Genomic DNA, 21,067 nt, shown 5'->3' on the forward strand with positions numbered 1-21,067 from the left:
TTTGCAGTAATTGTTAAGCTTAGCTAGCTGCTCATTGTGCTCATCATATGCTAAACTATCCGGTAATTAATTTCCATTTGTAGTGGATCTTTCATTGCTTGTCTCACCAACTACAGAATTTATCTGTCTTAACTAACTCCCCTCAAAACCTCCAGACAGAATTTGAAAACTCCAGTTAGATGCACCAATTTTAAAATTCTCATTGTTGTTTTCAAATTCCTCCATGGACTCACCCCTCCCAATCTCGAATCTGAAACCTTCTCCAGCCCTACTGGCCTCTGAGATCCCTGCGCTCCTCCAATTTTGGCCTCTTGTGCATCCCTGACTTTAATCGCTCCACCATTGATGGCCGTGCCTTCAGTTGCCTAGGCCCTAGGCTCTGGAATTCCCTCCCTAAACTTCTCTGCCTCTCCACCTCTCCTTTAAGACGCTCCTTAAAACCTATCTCTTTGATCAAGCTTTTGGTCACCTGTCCTAATATCTCCTTATGTGGCTCCATGTCAAATTTTGTTTGATAACGCTCCTATGACGCGCCTTGGGATATTTTACTGTGTTAAAAGTGCTATATAAATGCAAGTTGTTGTTGTTGTTATTACTGATTTGTAAAACACAGGGTAATAAATACATCCCAAGTGGGGACTGTGGGTATTTTAATAACAAGTTGAAAAAGTGCTGCCAATCAAAGGCATATTAGTATATATGTCATACCATGGCAGAATTAAAAAAACAAACACCAAGCTAAATCTTAGACCACAATACTTGCAGGTAAATTTTCATCTTCACCGTCCAGGTGGCAAAGACAAACATCTACCTCTTCTTTTTTGTCACAAGTGCCACTTACCTTAGAGACAAAAGCCAGGAGCTGGGATAAGTCAGAGCTGGAGTCAGTTATGTGGGAGGAATGAAAAGAGGTAAGAATAACAAATAGGTATAGAAATGTGGGGCTGATTTTCCTGCCCTGGGAACACCCATTTCCCTGGGTGCAAAGGTCAAAAAAATGGGATAGAGGCCTCTTTTTCCAGGTCTCCATCCCCGGTACATTGCCTGGGATCTCAGGGGATTCCTTGGGGGAGGGATGGAGTTTGCAAATGAGAAGGGTGCCATTCCTGGCCCCCCCACCTTGGCACTGCACAAGGGAACCCAGTGAAGCCTAGCTTTATGAGGGAAAAAGGAATAGAAGGATATGTTGATGGGGGTAAATGAAGAAGGGCGGGAGGAGGCTCGTGTGGAGAAAAACACCGGCATGGACCTGTTGGGCCGAATGGCCTGCTTCTGTGCTGTGCATTCCATGTAATTCTGTGTAATTTATGGCCAGTCCCTGGACCCCCACCCTCACAGGGAGGTCTGCAGAGATCCTGGGAGCAGGCTGAAGAGAGGTAGATAAGTGTGCTTGATACTTTTTAGGACCATTCCCCCAGGATGTTTGAATACAATTGAGATCTTCTGCCTTTTGATCTCCATCAGCAGCTAGAATGCCCTGATCTGAGAAGCACAATACGCAGACCTGAGAGACCTGAAACTGGACTCAAATCTTCACCCCTTTCTGGTGCCACTAGAGGTGGGCCAGCATTGAAGGCTGCACCCAAACCATGTTAATAGTCCAAGATAGGAAATACTGATGCTCAGGGCAGAGTAGAGCCAAGAGAATCTGCCCTAGGAAGTTTAAGCTTGACAGGCAGGTGTTATATACTGGTGTGGCAGGCACAATGAAAATATTGTGACAGAAAATCTTGATTGAAAAATGTGAAAGGAAACTGTTACAGGAAGTGTGTACTACATGCATGACTTAATATATTACTAATAGACCTCCCATATGGTGAATCATCTGCCCCCTGATCTTTATGTGTCTTTCATTTTGTCCCTGTGACCTGTGTCTATCCCTCTCCCCATTGCTTTCTCTCACCTGATCTCTCTTATGGTCCCTAATCTCTTCTCATCATCTCTCTGTAACCTGATCTATTCCCCCATCTCTCTCTGCCTTTCTGACTGTCTGTCTGTCTGTCTCTCTCTCTCTCTGTGACCTCGACATCTTCTTCATATATTTCCATTTTTGTCCACATGCTTGATGTTTTAGTCTGCCACCTCCATTCTCTTTGTTACCCCCCTGGCCAGGAAGCTGAAGCCACAGCCGATTGACCGAAAAAAATTGAATGTTGTTTGGTTGGTTGACCAAAGAAAAATAAAATTAAAAAGACTGTCCTAGTCCACTGCCAGAAAGCTGGAGAAAATAATAAACAATGAAAGCATTGCCCTGGTCTGTGGTCGGGAACCTCAGGGCAAGGGCACCTGAGGTGAAAAAAAAATTTAAACTGAAATTTGTGGCTGAAGAGAGAATGAAAATGGCCTCAATGGAGTTGGGAGTAGCAGCGGTTACATGTGAATAACTAGCCAATTAGAGATAAGGTGAGTTAAAACCTTAATGTAAAACGTTACCAAAGCATTATATCTGGTTGTGGGGAAACTCACAAAACTTTGAGGCAGGAAATAAATTTGACAACAGGAAGTGCACACAATCACAAGACTTTTAATATAGATAGATAGTTCCAGAATTTAGCAGCTATTTTGTTAAAGGAATTGTACTTTTATCATCTCACTGCTAATTTCATGAGGGAAGTAACAACATATCTAAATAGAAAAGTTCTGATAAACTTCAACACAATCACTCGGGCTCAAAAGCGACAGACCTAAAGACACACTCATGCCATAACTCCAGTGGGATTGTGCTGGAAGAGCAATAAATTAGGCCCAGACCCCAGATATGCTACGTCTTAATCTTATGTTAGAGTTTCTGTGGGGCCTTATAAGTGCCGGAGCCTCTGCCACCCCTAGCAATGCCAACGGCATAAGAGTGGACTGAGCTGGGGGCGTGGGGACTTCCAACAGCTGGCGTCACAGGGACTCAGCAAATGCTTGGCTGCTGATATGCTCAGGGAAAGCAGCCCTGTGGGTTCAGGCCTTGGTTGAAGTTGGACACCTGAACACTTAAAAGTAAAAACAAAATGTATCATTATTGGCGTCTTTATGAAGGGGGCAGGAAATCGTCATTCCAGTTCATGGGGGAAGGAGAAGGGCTCCACCACAAACCATATCCCAGATGCTCAGTTTGGGTTCCACCAGGACCACTCGGCTCCAGACCTCATTACAGCCTTGGTACAAATATGGACAAAAGAGCTGAATTCCAGAGGTGAGGTGAGAGTGACTGCCCTTGACATCAAGGCAGCATTTGACCGAGTGTGGCACCAAGGAGCCCTAGTAAAATTGAAGTCAATGGGAATCAGGGGGAAAACTCTCCAGTGGCTGGAGTCATACCTAGCACAAAGGAAGATGGGTTGTGGTTGTTGGAGGCCAATCATCTCAGCCCCAGAACATTGCTGCAGGAGTTCCTCAGGACAGTGTCCTAGGCCCAACCATCTTCAGCTGCTTCATCAATGACCTTCCCTCCATCATAAGGTCAGAAATGGGGATGTTCACTGATGATTGCACAGTGTTCAGTTCCATTCACAACCCCACAGATAATGAAGCAGTCCGTGCCCGCATGCAGCAAGACATGGACAACATCCAGGCTTAGGCACATAAGTGGCAAGTAACATTTGCGCCAGACAAGTGCTAGGCAATGACCATCTCCAACAAGAGAGAGTCACCACCTCGTCTTGATATTCAATGGCATTACCATCGCCGAATCCCTCACCATCAACATCCCGGAGGTCACCATTGACCAGAAACTTAACTGGACCAACCACATAAATACTGCGGCTACAAGAGTAGGTCAGAGGCTGGGTATTCTGCAGTGAGTGACTCACCTCCTGACTCCCCAAAGCCTTTCCACTATCTTCAAGGCACAAGTCAGGAGTGTGATGGAATACTCTCCACTTGCCTGGATGAGTGCAGCTCCAATAACACTCAAGAGGCCCAACATCATCCAAGACAAAGCAGTCCACTTCATTGGCACCCCATCCACCACCCTAAACATTCACTCGCTTCGCCACCAGCGCACCATGGCTGCAGTGTGTACCATCTACTGCAGCAACTCGCCAAGGCTTCTTCGACAGCACCTCCCAACCCGGGACCTCTACCACCTAGAAGGACAAGGGCAGCAGTAGGCGCACAGGAACACCACCACCTGCACGTTTGCCTTCAAGTCACACACCATCCTGACTTGGAAATATATCAGCGTTCCTTCATCGTCGCTGGGTCAAAATCCTGGAACTCCCTAGCTAACAGCACTATGGGAGAACCTTCACCACATGGACTGTAGCAGTTCAAGAAGGCAACTCAAGACCACCTTCTCAAGGGCAATTAGGAATGGGAATAAATGCTGGCCTTGCCAGCGACGCCCACATCCCATGAATGAATAAAAAAAATGATGCACCTGGACACCCGCCATTCATATGTGAATAGAGGGATCTCTCTCTGACCCCATGAACACCATCAACTTTGGCAGGTCCCAGGCAGCCACTTCCTGCCACTTATCCCTGGATGCAGCCGTGGTGGATTTTTGGAGTCATTACGTGCACGTTGTATCACAGTCATCAATAAAGCATTCATTGCTTCATCTAATCGTTCTCTGAGTCAACTTAAGTTTCAATTTTGTCATATTCTTCAATGTAGTATAATAATGTGATTGCAAATGTTAAAAAGTGCCAAGAATATTGAGGTAAACTGCACATCAGCATCACATTCACACCGCTTTTGATTGTTCACTCCTAGTAAGCAGTGTGTTCAAGGAAGATGACATAAGACTTGTTTGTGAAAACAGTTCAGTTGTTGTCATTGGAAAAAGATAGATCTTATTACATCTGGATCTTTAATGTTAGGCTCATTATGAATTCAAAAGTGGTTTAGAAAGAGAAGATAAGGTGTAAACAATGTTGTTCGTTGTCTCATTATTGCTATATAAATAGGATGAAGTGACTACCTGTCCACATATCACATATTGGAAATGCAGCACAAATGTAGCACATCTGTGGAATGAAAAAAGCTACAGAAGCTATCATTAGCTCAGAATCTTTTCCACCAGCGCAGCAGACCTTACCCTTCATTTGGTTTGCTAATTTCAGTTCCCCTGTACAGTGAGCTTAGCATTTATGTAATTTATGGCTTACACTTAAACTAGTGGTGATGAATTTCACTCAACCGAGATGCTGATAAATGTGACAGTTTTATATCCACTCGGGTGCTCCAATAACAGGCACCAACTATAAAGAGCAATGAGTCACCCAATATCTCAAAGCAAAAAAGAACCTTTCTAAAAAGCATTTTATTAGTCAGTGAATAATATGAATTTACTTATGTCACAAAAGCTCAGAACATAGACTAATTGATAACACACCACAGATATCTAATGTAATTTTTACTGTGTTATCTTTTACTTCTTAATTCAGTTTCTTGCTTCATTTGCGCATTAATTACCAATTAAACTCACTGCAGAGAGTTAGGGCTGGTACTTAACAGCGTAAGGACCCTTTTAATTATGAGATTTATGTTCCTGCAATGTCATTCAAACGCTCTGGCCAGATAGGAACAATTGAAACTGTGGAGTCTCATTCTGACAAGTAGTAAATTATTGTTAGAGATTTTTTTAAATTTAAAATTTTACATTTTAATTTTTTTTATATTTGTTTTTTCTGTCTTTTTTCCCTCTCTTTATTTCCCTCTTAATCTAATCTTTCTTTCCCTCTCTTTATTTCTCTTTCTGTACCTGATTTTATTCTAATTCACCCTATTTCCTTCTCCATCATTTCCCTGTTGCTTTCTCAATCCTTAAATCTGATTGGTTAAGGAGATACACTGTTGGTCCCATCATTCACCAAGATCCCAGATACCCCGTTATCAGTTCACATTTCCAGCAATTTGCAGCACAAAAAAAATTTCAAGCTGAAGGGTGAGGGAAAATGTCTAACTAATGGGCATGCCGCGAGATGCCCTACTCCAGCAAATTCTGGGCCATTTTTCTGGGGTTTCCGTGGCTCTTCCATGAAATTACAATGAACAAATGAGAGAATCCCTGCGGAATTTCACCCCTTCATCCTTTACGCAGATTCCAGCATCATTTGAACCCCTCCATTACGTTATTGCCTAGAGAACTTGCATCCATCCATTACTCTACAGAAATATTGAATGCCTTTAGTGGCTTTCTTAAAAAAAAGTCATATAGAGTACAAAAAGCATTTTCACATTATAATATTTATGTATGTTTTCTGAATAACACACTGGCCATGAAACTGCTTCGTTTCAATTTAATCCTAGGATAGTTGCATTGTATTGCATTAGATGGAATGTGAAATTTCCTCGCACTTTCTGCCACTGCACTGCCATAACTTCATCCAAACCACAGAAGCGGAAAGTGCAAGGAAATTCAGGAATATTTTATTTGAACAAAACAAACGATACCGGGGCACTGAAAAATATATTATTGCTGCAAAAGATACTCCAGTTTTAATTTTTTTTACACAAAACGTCAACTTCTTGAGCAGCACAAACATATGATTGGAGTCTGTTGATAATGGGGTTTTAATGTTTTAGTGCAACCAGAAGGTCATGAGTTTGAATCCTAAGGCCATCTGTCACTCAAGGCTTGCCTCAATACAATAAATGTAATCACCCCCCAGCTGAGCTGACAGATGGAGTGCCACAAGCCATTCCATACTGGGAAAGGGAAGGAAAAAAGTGATACAGTCTGATTTGACCCATTCGAGAAGCATCTCTTGTCTGACTGTGAAGTGAAATTGACAAAAGCTAGAGAAGCTGGTGTCATAAAAGCCCCTGACTGCTGATTATGTGAGTGGCTTTAAAGATGGGGAGACAAAGAACTTTGGCTGAAGAGGTAAAAGTATTGAATGTTTTGCATGAAGTAATTATAAGGCTGTGCAGTCCACTAAACTATTTCTACTATCTTTGCAAGGCAAATATAAAATGATTTTTTAGGATCATTAGGATGTACACTGGTATTCTTATTTACTGTACATCTTAAAACAACACTTTTCCCCCCCTGCTTTGCTAAATTGAAAAAGATATCCCTCTATGCTTTAAAGTTCAATAGGAACCATATAACCTACTTTAACAGAATTTAGGCTTGATTTTTAAAAAGGTAAATAGAATGAGATTCACTTGCTTATTGGTGATGTCCTAATGTCGGCCGATAGAATAAATAAATGACTCCTCTGTGGGTCTGGATTAAGAAACCGCAAGCTCCATTTTGCAGTTTTTGCAGGCCAGACAGTGGCATGACCTGTGTCTTGACTTGTGGTGGGTGTCTCTGATTTTAGTCATAAGGGGAACTGGGCTCCCAAATTGCCATCTGACTTTCTCTTCTGGTTGTTTTTTTTTACCATTATTACAGAGAAGACTCTTTAGAAAACAGTCTTACCACTGCATGGTCATTGAGGTCAGATCCTTGGTTGTCTTTCACTTGCACTAAAACATTGAAACCCCATTATCAACAGACTCCAATCATATGTTGTGCTGCTCAAGAAAAAGGACGAATCAGTGCATTTTTTAAAGGTCCCACTTACCCATCATATGGACAGGCCACCCACTGTACTCTAGTGATAGCCAGTGGAAAAGCTCCACTGAGCAAACATGAGGATGTTTAACTGTTATATTTTCAACCCTCAGAGGAAGATATTTAAACTGATTGGTCACAAATTTGCTTCTGATATAACTGATGATGGTTAAATCCAGTAATCTCCCACCAATCAGGAAAACCAGCCCTAGATAGTCATGATGTGGCTAGGCCATTTCCAGCACCTTTCCCTTGTGTAAGCTTCCTAACAGCAGTTTCTGTAAGCAGACTGTGTCTCCAATGAACTGAAACCTGCAACTTTTACTCCCAGCTTTTGAGACTAAAACCCCAATCATATTAAGATGCTACTGAAGAATATATAGGATGCCTACTATATCACCTGTCACTTTCAAAGGCAGAAAATATAGGCTAAACTACTATTCAGATTTATTTATGAATAAAATGATTCACAAAAGCAGAAAATTAAGGAAAATACTTAACACCATAATAATTGTATGTGAGAACTGGAAACAGTCCACAGAGGGGTTAACCCTGTTCAAGTGTTAGTTTTCTATGTCACAAGTGAAAACAGTGCAGCAAAAAATATTTATGCAGTAACTTCTGACCTCAGTAAAGTTGTAAAGTGCTTCACATACAATGAATTAGTTTGATGTGCAGTGATTGTTCTGTAGGTAAATACAGCAATCTTCTTGCATACAGCAAGATCCAGCAAATAGCAATGAGATGAATGATCAATTAATTTGTTTTGAGTTCTGTTGGTTAAGGGAGGAATTTTGACAAAAACTTTTGGAGACTCCTGCCCTCTTTCTAATAATAGCACAAGATCTTTAACATCTAGCCAAACTACCGAAACAGCCAGACAGAGCCTCAGTTTAACATCTCATCCAAAGGATGGGATCTCTGACAATACAGCATTCCCTCAAGAATGTGCTAGATTATGTGCTCAAGTCTTGGAGTGGGGCTCCAACCTGTAACTTTCTGATTGAGAGGAGAGCATGCAAGTAACTGAGCCAAGCTGACACAGAGACCAGAAATTTTCATGAAACCTGAATTAATGCCCATCTTGCAAATTGGTAAACCACGGGGTGACTATCCGTAGGGTTCTACCGCTCGTTTGCTGTAACCTCGGCAGAGGAGCCACGGAATCCCTGGGAAAATGGCATAAACAGCCAAACGCTATTTTTCCAGGATTTCCACAGCTCTTCCATCTATGTATGGCAGACGATCAGGAGAACCTCCAAGAAAATTCACCCTTTACGTGTCCTGTGGTCCCATATACGGGATAGTTTTGTGCCATTGGCAACGTCCACCAGGAACTGGGGTAAGAATCCCCAAACTAATTTCACATAGGATTTTTACAGCAACATACATTGGAGACTGTGCTGGTTTTTAATACAATATACATTCTCTGTAACATTACTTCTTGAACAACAAAAAAGTGTGTCATAGTAAGAAGCATATTTTAAAGAGATGCTTTGTATATCCTTTTATAGAGAGAAAGAACCATGCACAATGATTCCACAGAGTTAATGTTATCAATAATTGGAAAACTGGGAGGGCCATTAATTGGACATGCTGACCTCTTGACTGACCCACCGAATAAGGATCCATGTTGGGAGCACTAACTCATAAAATGTACTCTTATATTACAGATTAGGACATATCTGAGATTATTATGGTGAAGCTCCACTATCATTTGGGTTGCCATTTCTTTCACTGAATTTTTGTACTTAAGTATATTAGGAAAAAAATCTTAAGTATACAAAAATTATAACATTGATATAACATTGTATTCAAAGAAAATCAACCATTTTCTATAATGAATAATTATCAGTAAATAGGAGCAATAAAATTATGACTGCAATTCTAAAATAGATTATTCCCTATTTCACATTGATATGGCATGATTTTGGATGCACATCAATGTGTTAATGTAACTCAAGTCAGTGATCTGACTCCTAAGCACATATAGGCAACAGTTGTGTGGCTACCTCTAGTAGGCTGCCTAATACGGGTGTAGACTAACCCAAGCCCAGTACAAAGCCACATTCTAAAAGTGCTCAGGTGGCCAATTGGATGTTTTGGAAATGTTACATAAATTTACCTTTGACTCTTTTCAATATTAGGAGAGATCTGCTGCTCACACCCATACACTTGTACATTAAAAATTAGCTCAGGGAATGCAGCTCTATGGATCAGCTTGTTGCTGAGCTCAGTGTTACCAGCAGCATGGGGCAGTTAGCTGTATAACTGTTCTGCTAGCTACCCTTTGCAGTATACAGATACCAATATGAGACCAAAATTTGCATTGTACTGGCATTCTTAGGGTCTCTAAATATTCCATTCTTGGCTTGTCATCTCCCAGATCATTTGGCACTTCCTTTTAATTGGTTGCCCTTTTCTTAACACAGGATAAGATTATGTGGGACTGTATCTCCTTGATTTTTGGACACATCCAAAGACAAAGGTTCAAAGATCTTTAGCAAAGTACTTGACTAACAAGTACTTTTCCTTCAATACGATAGCGGAACAGAAATTGTTGCTACCAGGTATGTGATCTCACGTATCTCACACAGGAACCTTTTTATGGTTAAGTACACATAACAACTAAAGAGAAAAGTTTAATCTAAAATGTGATGTAGTCAATTAAATAAAAGGTAGAAAATTTAAGATAAGCACCAAGTGACTTGAAAGAATACAAGCAGGGAGTGGTACGTTTAGAGACACAACAAAAGGACGTTTTGGACAAGTACAAATTCAACACATATCCGTAATTTATATGAAAACTGAGTATGTTATATGCTGTGCTTTCAGTTAATCAACTCCATATTATTGATCAACAATCTTGCAGTGCTTGCAGTGACTGTTAATCCTAAAGGAGGAGATTATCGCGTATTAATACAATGGCGTACCCTTGATAGCTGACACTTGTAAAAAGAGGCAAAAATCAGAATAAAGTTGTTCACCGACTCTACAATGTGCATAGCATAAAAAATAATGGATGTGTAGGAACAATTCCAAGGCAGTTATCTTATCTCAGACGACAGTTACAAACCACCCCAGCTCCACAGTCATGATTTATGTTATATATGAGATTACTGCCTTGGACTCATTCCTGGTGGAGTTATCAGTTACCTTCAGACTCAACTTTTTCATTGCCCTCCTTGCTGGCCTCCCAGCTCCACCCTACATAACTACAGTTCATCTAAAACTCCACCACCCACATCCTATCCCACACAAAGACTCACTCACCTATCACCCGTACAAGTGCTGACTTCCATTGGCTTCTCATCCCCTAGCGCATCAACTTCAAAATTCTCATTCGCATCTACAAACCGCTCCACAGCCTTGGTCCTCTCTACCTCTGTAAGCAGCTCCAACCCTGCTTGCATGCTCCGCTCTTCCAACTCTCGACTGTTGTACAACCACAATCTCTACACTCTACCATCAGCAGCAAAGCCTTCAGCCATCTTGCACCCCCCTCACCCTCAGCACCACCACCACTCTTTGGAAGTTTCTATGAAAACTCCTCTGCTATCCTAAATCTCTCCCCATCTTCAAAAACCTCCTTAAAACCTACTTCTTTGACTGTGCCTTGAGCCACCTTCGCTAATCCCCCTCTTAATCCTGTTTGGGTCCAACCCTGATCCCTGAAGTGCCTTGGGATGTTTGCTATGTTAAAGATGCGACACAAATTTAAGTTGTTGTTGCTGTTACTGTGGGGGTGAATTCCACAGGGATTCTCCAGCTCATCCACCATTTTTCTGGGATTTTTGCCGCTCTTCCATTGAAGTTATGGCGGACAACGGGAGAAGCCCTGTGGAAATTCACCTCCATAATGGTCCTCTGGGAAGGCACACATATGGATGTTACACACCTCCCACTTCCAGCAGTGCATCTCTCCCCTCCAGTCGTAAACTACCTCAATCCACAATACTGCTGAGTCTAAACTCAACTAAAACAGGCTCACATAGTTCTGCTGAGCCTAAACATGCTAACACTCCTCCTATCCTCCTGTCTGTCAACAGACTGTGCTCCCTTCCTACAAGAAAGGCCTTCAACCAAGTGCAATTATTTTGTTTTGGATTGTAACATTAATATAACCTAGTTGGGGGAGGGGGGAAGCAAAGAGGGAGAAACAACAAACGCTGTGAGAAAAATATTAAATAAACAATTGGGTCTTCACAGATGCAGGAAGTTCATGTGCTCCACTGAATAGGAGCTCCCTCCTAGTTTTTTAGGTGGCTTGATTCTCCTTACACCACTTTCAGATATCATTAAGATTGTTCCTGATTGTTCATGGTTTTTACTATAATTTCCCTGACTTTGTATATGTATCATGACTATGCCATGATTTTTCCACAAACTGACCATAACAAATTTACAGCCTGACAATGACTAATGAGATGATTACTGTACTCTGTTCTCAAGAATGACCTCCTATTACCATTTTGGTGTCGTTCTATGGCTTTTCTTGTACAGCATTAATATAGAGCAACTAAAGCTGTCCTGATAGATCAATGAGTTTATTCAGCAAGTAGCTAAGCTACACGGATCAGGAGGTGCCTCGTTCAGTCACAAATCCATGATAAATTAGTTGATGTAGTTAAGATAATTGTAAGGATGCTACAATTGGCCTCTTCATCCCCAGATTGGGGGGAGTAAAACAAGCCTGTGTTCACACTCTTGTATGCTATCCAGCAACCCCTGCTGGAAGTGTGTATGTAGATTGTTTGGTGAGGACAGGACTGGACTCAGCTGCAATGCCTTTTGAATGTGAATAGGCTGCCAACTCGCATCTGAATAATGGTCACTTGTGTGAGGTACCAGAAAGTGACCGTTGCCTTTGGAACCATACCCCAGCTAGGTGTCAATGTCTTCAGGATGGGAGGGAAGAGAAATTACAAAAAGAAGAAATATTTGGAGCAGTTAAAGGTTGGTAAGTACAGTCAGCAAATACAGCTGGCAAGTGCATGCAGAGCCAGTGCTGCAAATATAGTTGGCAAATGCAGTGAGTAGGAGTTGAACACAAAACGCCTCTGGATCTATGCTCAGACCCATCTATTCAACTCTGACAAGATTATTTTTGCAGAAATTGATTTGACACAGTATCATTGGCTTTGCTCAGAGCCTGTTCCACATATCTAGTGTTCTATGGACAGAATTAAAAAGAATTATAATCTCTGGTCACAAAGCAACAGGCCATTTCCTCTGTGCTTCCATGTTGGGAACTTTTTCAAAGGTTTTTTGAGATTTAAAGCCCTTTATTGAAAAGCCAGTGCCCTCCTGTTACCTTTCTACTGCCATTGTTATTTAACCAGGGGGTCTCATTCCCTCTAACCTTTCTCCATTACACCAACTCTATTGAACTGATGCTCAGAAGCGTCTAAGCTGTCCTGGTCAACATTTATCCCTCAACCAACACCACTAAAACAGGTCATGTATCACGTTGCTGTTTGTGGAATCTTGCTCTGCTCAAATTGGCTGCCGCATTGCCTATATTACAACAGTGTCTATACTTCAAAAAAAAATAAAAAGATACTTCATTGAATGTAAAGTGTTTTGAATCGTCCTGAGGTCATGAAAGACACTGGATAAATGCAAGTCTTATTTTAAAACTCTTATTGGAATATTAACTGGTTTGTTCTTTCCAAAGATGCTGACTGACCTGCAGAGTGTTTCAGTTTGTCTTTCAGCAATTTCAGTTTGTCTTTCAGATTTCCAGCACCTGTCTTATCTTGCTTTTTGTCTCAGCTCTTCCCACCCTCTGACCCTACCCCATGCTTCACACATGGCTGGACTTTGTCCAAAACCCAGCCTCTTCTGCACAAACATTTCCCCACGTTCAACCACTCACTTTCCAATGGCAGACATGTCCACAGCTTCCGTCAATAAGTGAACTGTGCCTGGTCCAGCCTTTAATCGCAACGTGATCTTAGATTTGCCCAACACTTATTATAATGACATTACTGTTAGTTCAGTTCTGCTCCTTCACCCAGGAACTGCTGTCCTGGTTAACATTAGTGTTGAATGCTTGTCCTTTTGCCCGAGTAATCTATCAGTACATGTATGTTTTAAAGAATCTAATAGGGACTATGAGCATGGTTAGAAGAAATTGCAAGAATCAAAATAATTCCCTGTAGTAATTGCCATGATTTATTGATAAGACCTAGTTAGGAAATTGGCTGAGCGGCAGGAGACAGAGAGTGGGGATAATGGACAGGTACTCAAATTGGCAGGACGTGACTAGTGGTGTCCCACAGGGATCTGTGTTGGGGCCTCAACTGTTCACTGTATTTATTAATGACTTAGATGATGGGATAGAGAGCCCCATATCCAAGTTTGCCGATAACACCATGATAGGCAGCATTGTAAGCAGCGTAGATGGAAGCATAACATTACAGAGAGATATTAATAGATTAAGTGAATGGGCAAAATTGTGGCAAATGGATTTCAATGTAGGCAAGTGTGAGGTCATCCACTTTGGACCTAAAAAGTATAGATCAGAGTACTTTCTAAATGGTGAAAAGTTCAAAACAGTGGAGGTCCAAAGAGACTTAAGGGTTCATGTACATAGATCATTAAAATGTCATGGACAGGAACAGAAAATAATCAAAAAGGCTAATGGAATGCTGGCCTTTATATCTAGAGGACTAGAATACAAGGGGGTAGAAGTTATGCTACAGCTGTACAAAGCCCTGGTTAGACCACACCTGGAGTGTTGTGTTCAATTCTGGTCACCGGACCTTTGGAAGGATATATTGGCCTGGGAGGGAGTGTAGCGTAGATGTACTAGAATGATACCTGGACTCCAAGGGTTAAATTACGAGGAGAGATTACACAAACTAGGGTTGTATTCCCTGGAATTTAGAAGATTAAGGAGTGATTTGATCGACGAGTTCAAGATGTTAAGGGGAACTGATAGAGAGAAACTATTTCCACTGGTTGGGGAGTCGAGGACTGGGGGACATAGCCTAAAAATTGGAGCCAGGACTTTCAGGAGTGAAGTTAGGAAACACTTCTACATGCAAAGGGTGGTAGAAGTTTGGAACTCTCTTCCACAAACGGCAGTTGATGCTAGCTCAATTGTTAATTTTAAATCTGAGATTGATAGATTTTTGTTAACCAAAGGTACTAAGGGATATGGGACTAAGGTGGGTATGTCGAGTTCGGTCCCAGATCAGCCATGATCTCATTGAATGGTGGAACAGGCTCGAGGGGCTAAATGGCCTACTCCTGTTCCCATGTTCCTAAGATTTGGAGCAAACCAACAACATTTATTATGAACACATTAAATCCAATAGCATTTGAGTATTTATAATAGAGTTTTGTCAGAAAATTGTTAGTAAATTGTAGGAGCGAAATCGACATCGAATCCCAGCAATTTGAACAGGAGAACAGGAAGGGAGGACTGCACGATTCAAACAGTGCAGTGTTTGTACAGGCTTTTAAAATGCTCTGCACCCCGGATCTTACCATTCAAAAGTACTGTTTCGAAATCTAAGTTAAAAATTGCCCTTGTGACAAAGAAATAAAGTTCCATGTTTAACATGCTAGTGCCGAATTTGAGATGAGAAATATCCTCCTGCAGCTTGCAGGATCCGAGAGCTTTTGATACGTTGATAGGGTGAGATGAAGGTGTGAGGAGGCTCGTATGGAGCATAAACACCAGCATTGACCAGATGGGCCGAATGGCCTGTTTCTGTGCTTTAAAATTCTATGTAATTCTGTTTTTCTTCCGACACCAGTCTGCCCTCTGGCGGTAAGTGAACAGACTGCGACTCTGCAACTGTTCAGATCGAGGGACGGACAATGCAGGGATTGATGCCTCCGCTATACATTGGATCAAATCAATTAATCTTGCACTATCTAGATCCCGAGCACAACTACTTAACGGAAATATCTTTGAAAAGATGGTAACTTAATGTTAGTGATGCATTGTACTCAAAATCCCTTAAAGACATGGCTGTTTTTTTATAAATGTGAGATTGTCGAGGACTGGAAATGTCCATTTTGCAATCTGAGACGGTGAAGGGACTGTTAGTTTGTGCCGAGTTGACACTTACATTCACACACCGGAGACATGCGCCTTTTTCGACCAGCCATTTTATGAAAGTGGATCACTCACACCCACAGTGAGGATTTTCTTTTTGTTCATCGGATCTCTTGAACACAGAAGTGCTGGACCAGAATGAATACGATCTCCACTTGGTTTAAATGTGAAAAGTATTGATTGTATTCACGGTGGTCCTTTATATTCATTTTACACATTCAGACACTGTGTCGTATATTAACATCCTTCTGTGATTTATAAATAGATGGAAGTAAACATCTGTAAAGATAGCTGAAATTCAACTAATCGTCTCCTTGTAATAAATGCCATGGACCAAAATGTGGCTAAAGAGCAGGCTTGGAGAGGGAGGTTCGGTATATAATCTAATCATTTCAGCTCCTTCTCCATCCAAACCCTAAATGACCGTGACGTACATCGGGTGCTTTGCTAAACCCCAATTAACGTTTTCACAACAGTAAAAAGAAACTCGGTGTACTGCACAATGATCTAAATGTGTCGCATTAATATTCATAATCTCCTCGAACACATCCACCGTGTCATTTGAAATGACAGAAGGGGCATGGAGATCCATGGAAATGTTTTATTCCAGCGCGGTGCGAAATTGCCGAACGCCTCCGCACACCTGAATATTCCTGTTCCGAGTGAAATGGTCTCAATTGTTTCAAGTCAGAGGATGCTTGGTTGTCTTACAGTTTCATTTCCAACTGTATCCCGCGAATCAAGATGTATTATTATTTGAAACTGGCACAAAAGTAGTTATAACGACCCTCCCCCAATCGCATGAGAAGGGTTCGCATAAATTGAAAAATAAACATCAGCAATCAATCTTCAGTTTCAGAAACAAATTTCTAAAAAGTGGCACGGTTATATAATCAGAAACACGCCCTGTGGAGAAAGGTGGGTCAATTAAAAATTGGAGCATCGCTTTAAAATCCCCTTATTTACATTCAGATCCGGACACCCGTTTGCGAACTCTGGTTTTAGCTTTTGACGTTAGATATGTTGTTTGTTACTTCTTAAATATATGTAAATAAAGTCAGTTAAGTCCCTGCAGCCTCGCACAGACAGATACAACATTATACCCAACCAGCCCCCTCGGCAGCCAGCATCCATTTAACCAATTGCACAAAAAGCTACATTGAAAAACTAACAAACTCAACACAAAACAGGTTAAAATGCACATATGGGACGTGAGTTAAGGTTCACCAGTAATGAGCGCAAGTACATTATTGGCATGTATCGTCCAGCTGAGCAGGACAAAGATACCCCTCCCCCAGCTTTTAGGCTTCTCTTAAGTGACTGTAAGAGATGCTTATACTTTCTATAATGCTGTGTGATATTCTGGTGCAGTGGAATTTACGCTCCTCCCTCCCAATTCCACCATGTTCAACAACATATAAAACAAATGGCCACTTATTTAAACAATTGTGCGATTCCATCTTATATGTTTTTACTCGGGAGGATACAGACAGCTCTTCCTGCTCCAGAGAAAATAATAATCAGGACCAGCATGTCACTGAGATCCAGTTTGTAAACCAGTTTATCCAGGGTACAGGTCAGTATCTATATTTGATTTATCCATATTCTTGGATTAATATTGCTCTTATCTCATGTAAGTAGCTCGGTGGGATAAATGCTCGTTATACCACTGCAGTGGTATGACGTCAGCAGTATATCACTAACTTTGTGATGTGACCTCCATTGTGACATCAGAAAGTAACAATAAATGATAATAAGTTTAACATTAGGGTTTTTTAATAGTTACAGTGGTATAACGAGAATGCATCATGGGTGTAATGCCTGTCCCGATAATTATATCTGGGACCCGACCTAATAACCCACTGGTGACTCCCTCGCTCGTTAGTTATTACATTGGTTCACTCAATGGGAGTGTGACTTACCCCATGTATAATACTGTATTGGGGATCATGCACCCCCCCCCCCCCCCCTCCCCCGCCCTTGTTTTCAAGACAACGAACCAACTGCCATCTGAAATAGTGGTGCCACAAAATATGAACGGTGCCTGGGGAAAACACTGACTACACCACACAGAGACACACCACGCTTGCACCCAACGATTGGAATAGGCATATGATTTTTAAAAATGCGACCGTTAATGCTCACGACACTACTTCCCCAGACACACACTGTAGAGCAGCCAAGCACAGAGAGATACAACATCGCATCCAGCCAGTCCCCAAGTTCAGGCAGATCAATATAAAAACAACGTTAGGTTAGCTGTCCCTGACGCTCATGCTAAGGGACCCAGGCATTCCAATACATCTAACATAATCCGCCGAAAGGATACTTACACGCATTGGTTATGGCGAAGCTGTTTGCTACCTCCAAATTATCAACATGGGGCGTCAGCCTTAGTTCATGTGAATTATGCTGAAAAATTCCTAATCGAAACGCACTGTATTCCTGATCTGCCCCTCTTGGGAATAAACCCCCTGTAATAGAAAAAAATAACTGGTTTAATTCGTACTAGGGTTTATTCAGAATCCATCAAACAAAGCTTATGTGTATAGCAATGTAGTTAAGGTTTGTGGTCAAAATACGATTATGAGGGTCATGAAAAGTTATTTAAATTGAAATCAAGGATGCTAAAATAATATTTTTTTGTATTCTATGATAGATAGCCACTCATTCCCAGTCTAACGCTTTATGACAGAGAATGCAGAGAGGCAAGTATGATCGATGGAATTGGAGTATTTCAGCTAACATGATATGGAAAATGAAGAATTTATGATTTTATTTAGTAATTACAGTTATTTTATTTGAAGGTAACTCACCTATTTGTACGCTGGTGGGAGAAGATGCACCAAACGCCAGTCCGCAAAACCAAGAAACCAGGAAGACAGATATATGCTGCATAATCTTTTGCATTTCCGAAAAAATACTGCAACCACGATATAATCCTTCCCTTTCAGGATTTGTTGTCAGGCTCAGATCCTTTGCATAACGCCGTTTCAAGAAAGGGGAGAGGAAGAGAAAAAAGAAAAAGAAAAAATAAACACCTTGTTGGCGAGCGCTGTCTTTCTCGAGTGGAAAAGCAGCAGCAGGAGCAGTCGGGAGATGTGAAAAGCAGTTTTAGCACTGCGCTTTACCCAGCATCACCTCTCAGTACAGCCACGCTGCCAGAGACATGTCTTGATTCTTAATAAATCCGAACACACGAACATAACCGACCAGTGACCGAACAGAGATACATTCCTCCCTACCAATCCAGAGAGGACTTCACTCGGATTCATTAGGCGTCCATGTTTTTCAGAATGCTTTTGCTTGTCTTATTCATTTTATTCTTGTCACTTACGATCTACATATTAACACCACTATTAGAATGGCTTTTTAAAAAATTACCAAGAGTCCTATCAGTTAGAAAGGAAACAAACCGTCCACTAGACGTCCATACTATTCATTCTGCTGTTGACAATGTCATTATTCAGGTTTATCATATCAGTAGCACTCGATTTATTAACCATAACATATTAATAATCTTCAGGTTTTATAAATCCACGAAGAATTTCACATGAACCATTCATATGTGTTATTGATACGGCGCTATTAGTACTTCATACATTAATGCCAATGTGAAACAATAATTATAAGATTGCAATCGCATAAAAACAAGAACTTTCATCCATTTATTAAACATCAGCATCACAGTTGCTCGTAACAGTTCAAATGGGCAGAAAATCACTTTTTAAATCAATAATCCAGCTGATTATAATCTTATGATGTAGTCCAAAATGTTTTTCAGAATCCCTACCATCATTCATAATGTAATTTAGATCAAATATGGTAACACAGTGTTTAATATTTTGACAATGAATTGTACTGTTATATTGTAACGCTTGTGCAAGATGAATTGGTTGTTTGTAACACTAAATAATCAATGTTTGTGTTAATAATAGTATTTTTTCACACTCATAGTCCTAGTAATTGGGGCATTTAAAGTTTAAACTAATGAAAATGTTTCTGCCGGATCATTAATCCAACAGTGTTACCACAATGGATGTAATCTAGTGTTTCCTACATTATAAACACATTTTATCAACCACCGATACAGAGCTGACTCTTGCTTATTAAGATCCCTACGAAGTAGATATTGTAAAATATGCATATTTGGACGAAAGAAGGCAAATTAGCTGACCAAACATTTGACAGTTTTTCATCATTCAACGTCGCTGCTCAATTTGGTTCAATTATAAACCTGCTACTAACTCAAGTTAAAGTCAGGGAAAGAAGGAAAGGCGCGGCATAAAGGATGTGATTTATGTATAATGGTACCCAAAAAGTGACTAACTCATCTTGTCATATATTAAGGTGCTAAGTATCGATGATTTAGAAACAATTATTTTTGGGTTAAACAGGCTAATGTATCAAAAAAAGTGACGCAGACAACACGCTTTCATCCTTTCTAATGTGTTAACTCAAGCAGCGATTATAACTATTTGTGGGCCCCGCCGAATTACATGAATGCAATTTTAAACATCACTTCCTAAAACAAATACAACAACGTGATTTATCTCACTCTTCTTCAAGCGCCGTGACTGCTTTGATTATTAAAGAAAGTCAAATAAAATCAATATGTGATCATAAAGAGACGTTTTATTTTTAATAAAAGACCACTGCGTGGAACAAGAGAAAACGGACTCCAATGGAAACAAATGTTCAAAAACAGCTCCCATCTTTTGACTAGTCAACTAATTGATAGATTAAGAATATACCTGTTTAAAAAGGTATTACGTTTATCTCTTATTTCGGTGATATGTAATGAAATCATTGACTGATAGGGTAACTGGCCTGGTTAGATTGATATTAATACTTTAATCAATGTATTGCTGCTTAAACACAAATACAGTACATTTCACCTTGCAGTTGCGGCGCATCGTATAATCACGGTAAAATGTAAAACCTGGAGGGGGCTTGGAGGGAAGGGACACGAACGGAGCCGTACACAGATCTCCTTCTAGATTACCAAGTGCTTCGATCTGTAAAAGGTCCAAGTGTCGCGGTGCCTGTCAAATGGTGGAAAACTAATGGACGGTTTGCCTTAAGTGTAAATGGTCCAACTAGAATTAAAGGGAGCAGGTAATGCCCAGTATTAATCCCAGCTAGATACCTTTTGTAGAGTCTTGATAATTAAAACAATTAGTATAACCGCAAAATTCAAAGATATTAAGTATAAACGACTTCTAAAATATCGACATTATATGGAAATATATCGACATATGCATGGAATGGCCACCTCAGTTATTGAAATGTGTTCCTTATCATTAGTATATGCGACATGAAAACTGACAGCTAAGATTTTGTGTTAATAAATAATTTACCTTTTTAATCAAGTTTCTAAAATACATCTTATTCACCTGAGGAAACTATTGGGCGTTGACAGATGTCTAACCCATATGATGCATGCCAAGATCCCCTTTTGATATTTTAATTTTTTGGTGGAACAAAGGCTA

At 40.6% G+C, this 21,067-nt stretch overlaps 1 protein-coding gene across 3 annotated transcripts in view; it reads right to left on the reverse strand.

The window, feature by feature from the left end:
- gria2b (glutamate receptor, ionotropic, AMPA 2b) overlaps positions 1-18,485 on the reverse strand; it is a 174,726-nt gene extending 156,241 nt beyond the window's left edge. For all 3 annotated transcript variants that reach the window (XM_067992722.1, XM_067992715.1, XM_067992707.1), the window contains exons 1-2: positions 18,392-18,485; positions 17,909-18,049 (exon numbers count right to left, since the gene is read on the reverse strand). In XM_067992722.1, the coding sequence (XP_067848823.1) occupies positions 17,909-18,049; positions 18,392-18,485 (235 nt within the window). The remainder of the gene's footprint in view (positions 1-17,908; positions 18,050-18,391) is intronic.
- Between the last annotated feature and the right edge of the window lie 2,582 nt (positions 18,486-21,067).

This window comes from Heptranchias perlo, chromosome 1, assembly GCF_035084215.1.
Source record: "Heptranchias perlo isolate sHepPer1 chromosome 1, sHepPer1.hap1, whole genome shotgun sequence".
Taxonomy (NCBI): Eukaryota; Metazoa; Chordata; class Chondrichthyes; order Hexanchiformes; family Hexanchidae; genus Heptranchias; species Heptranchias perlo.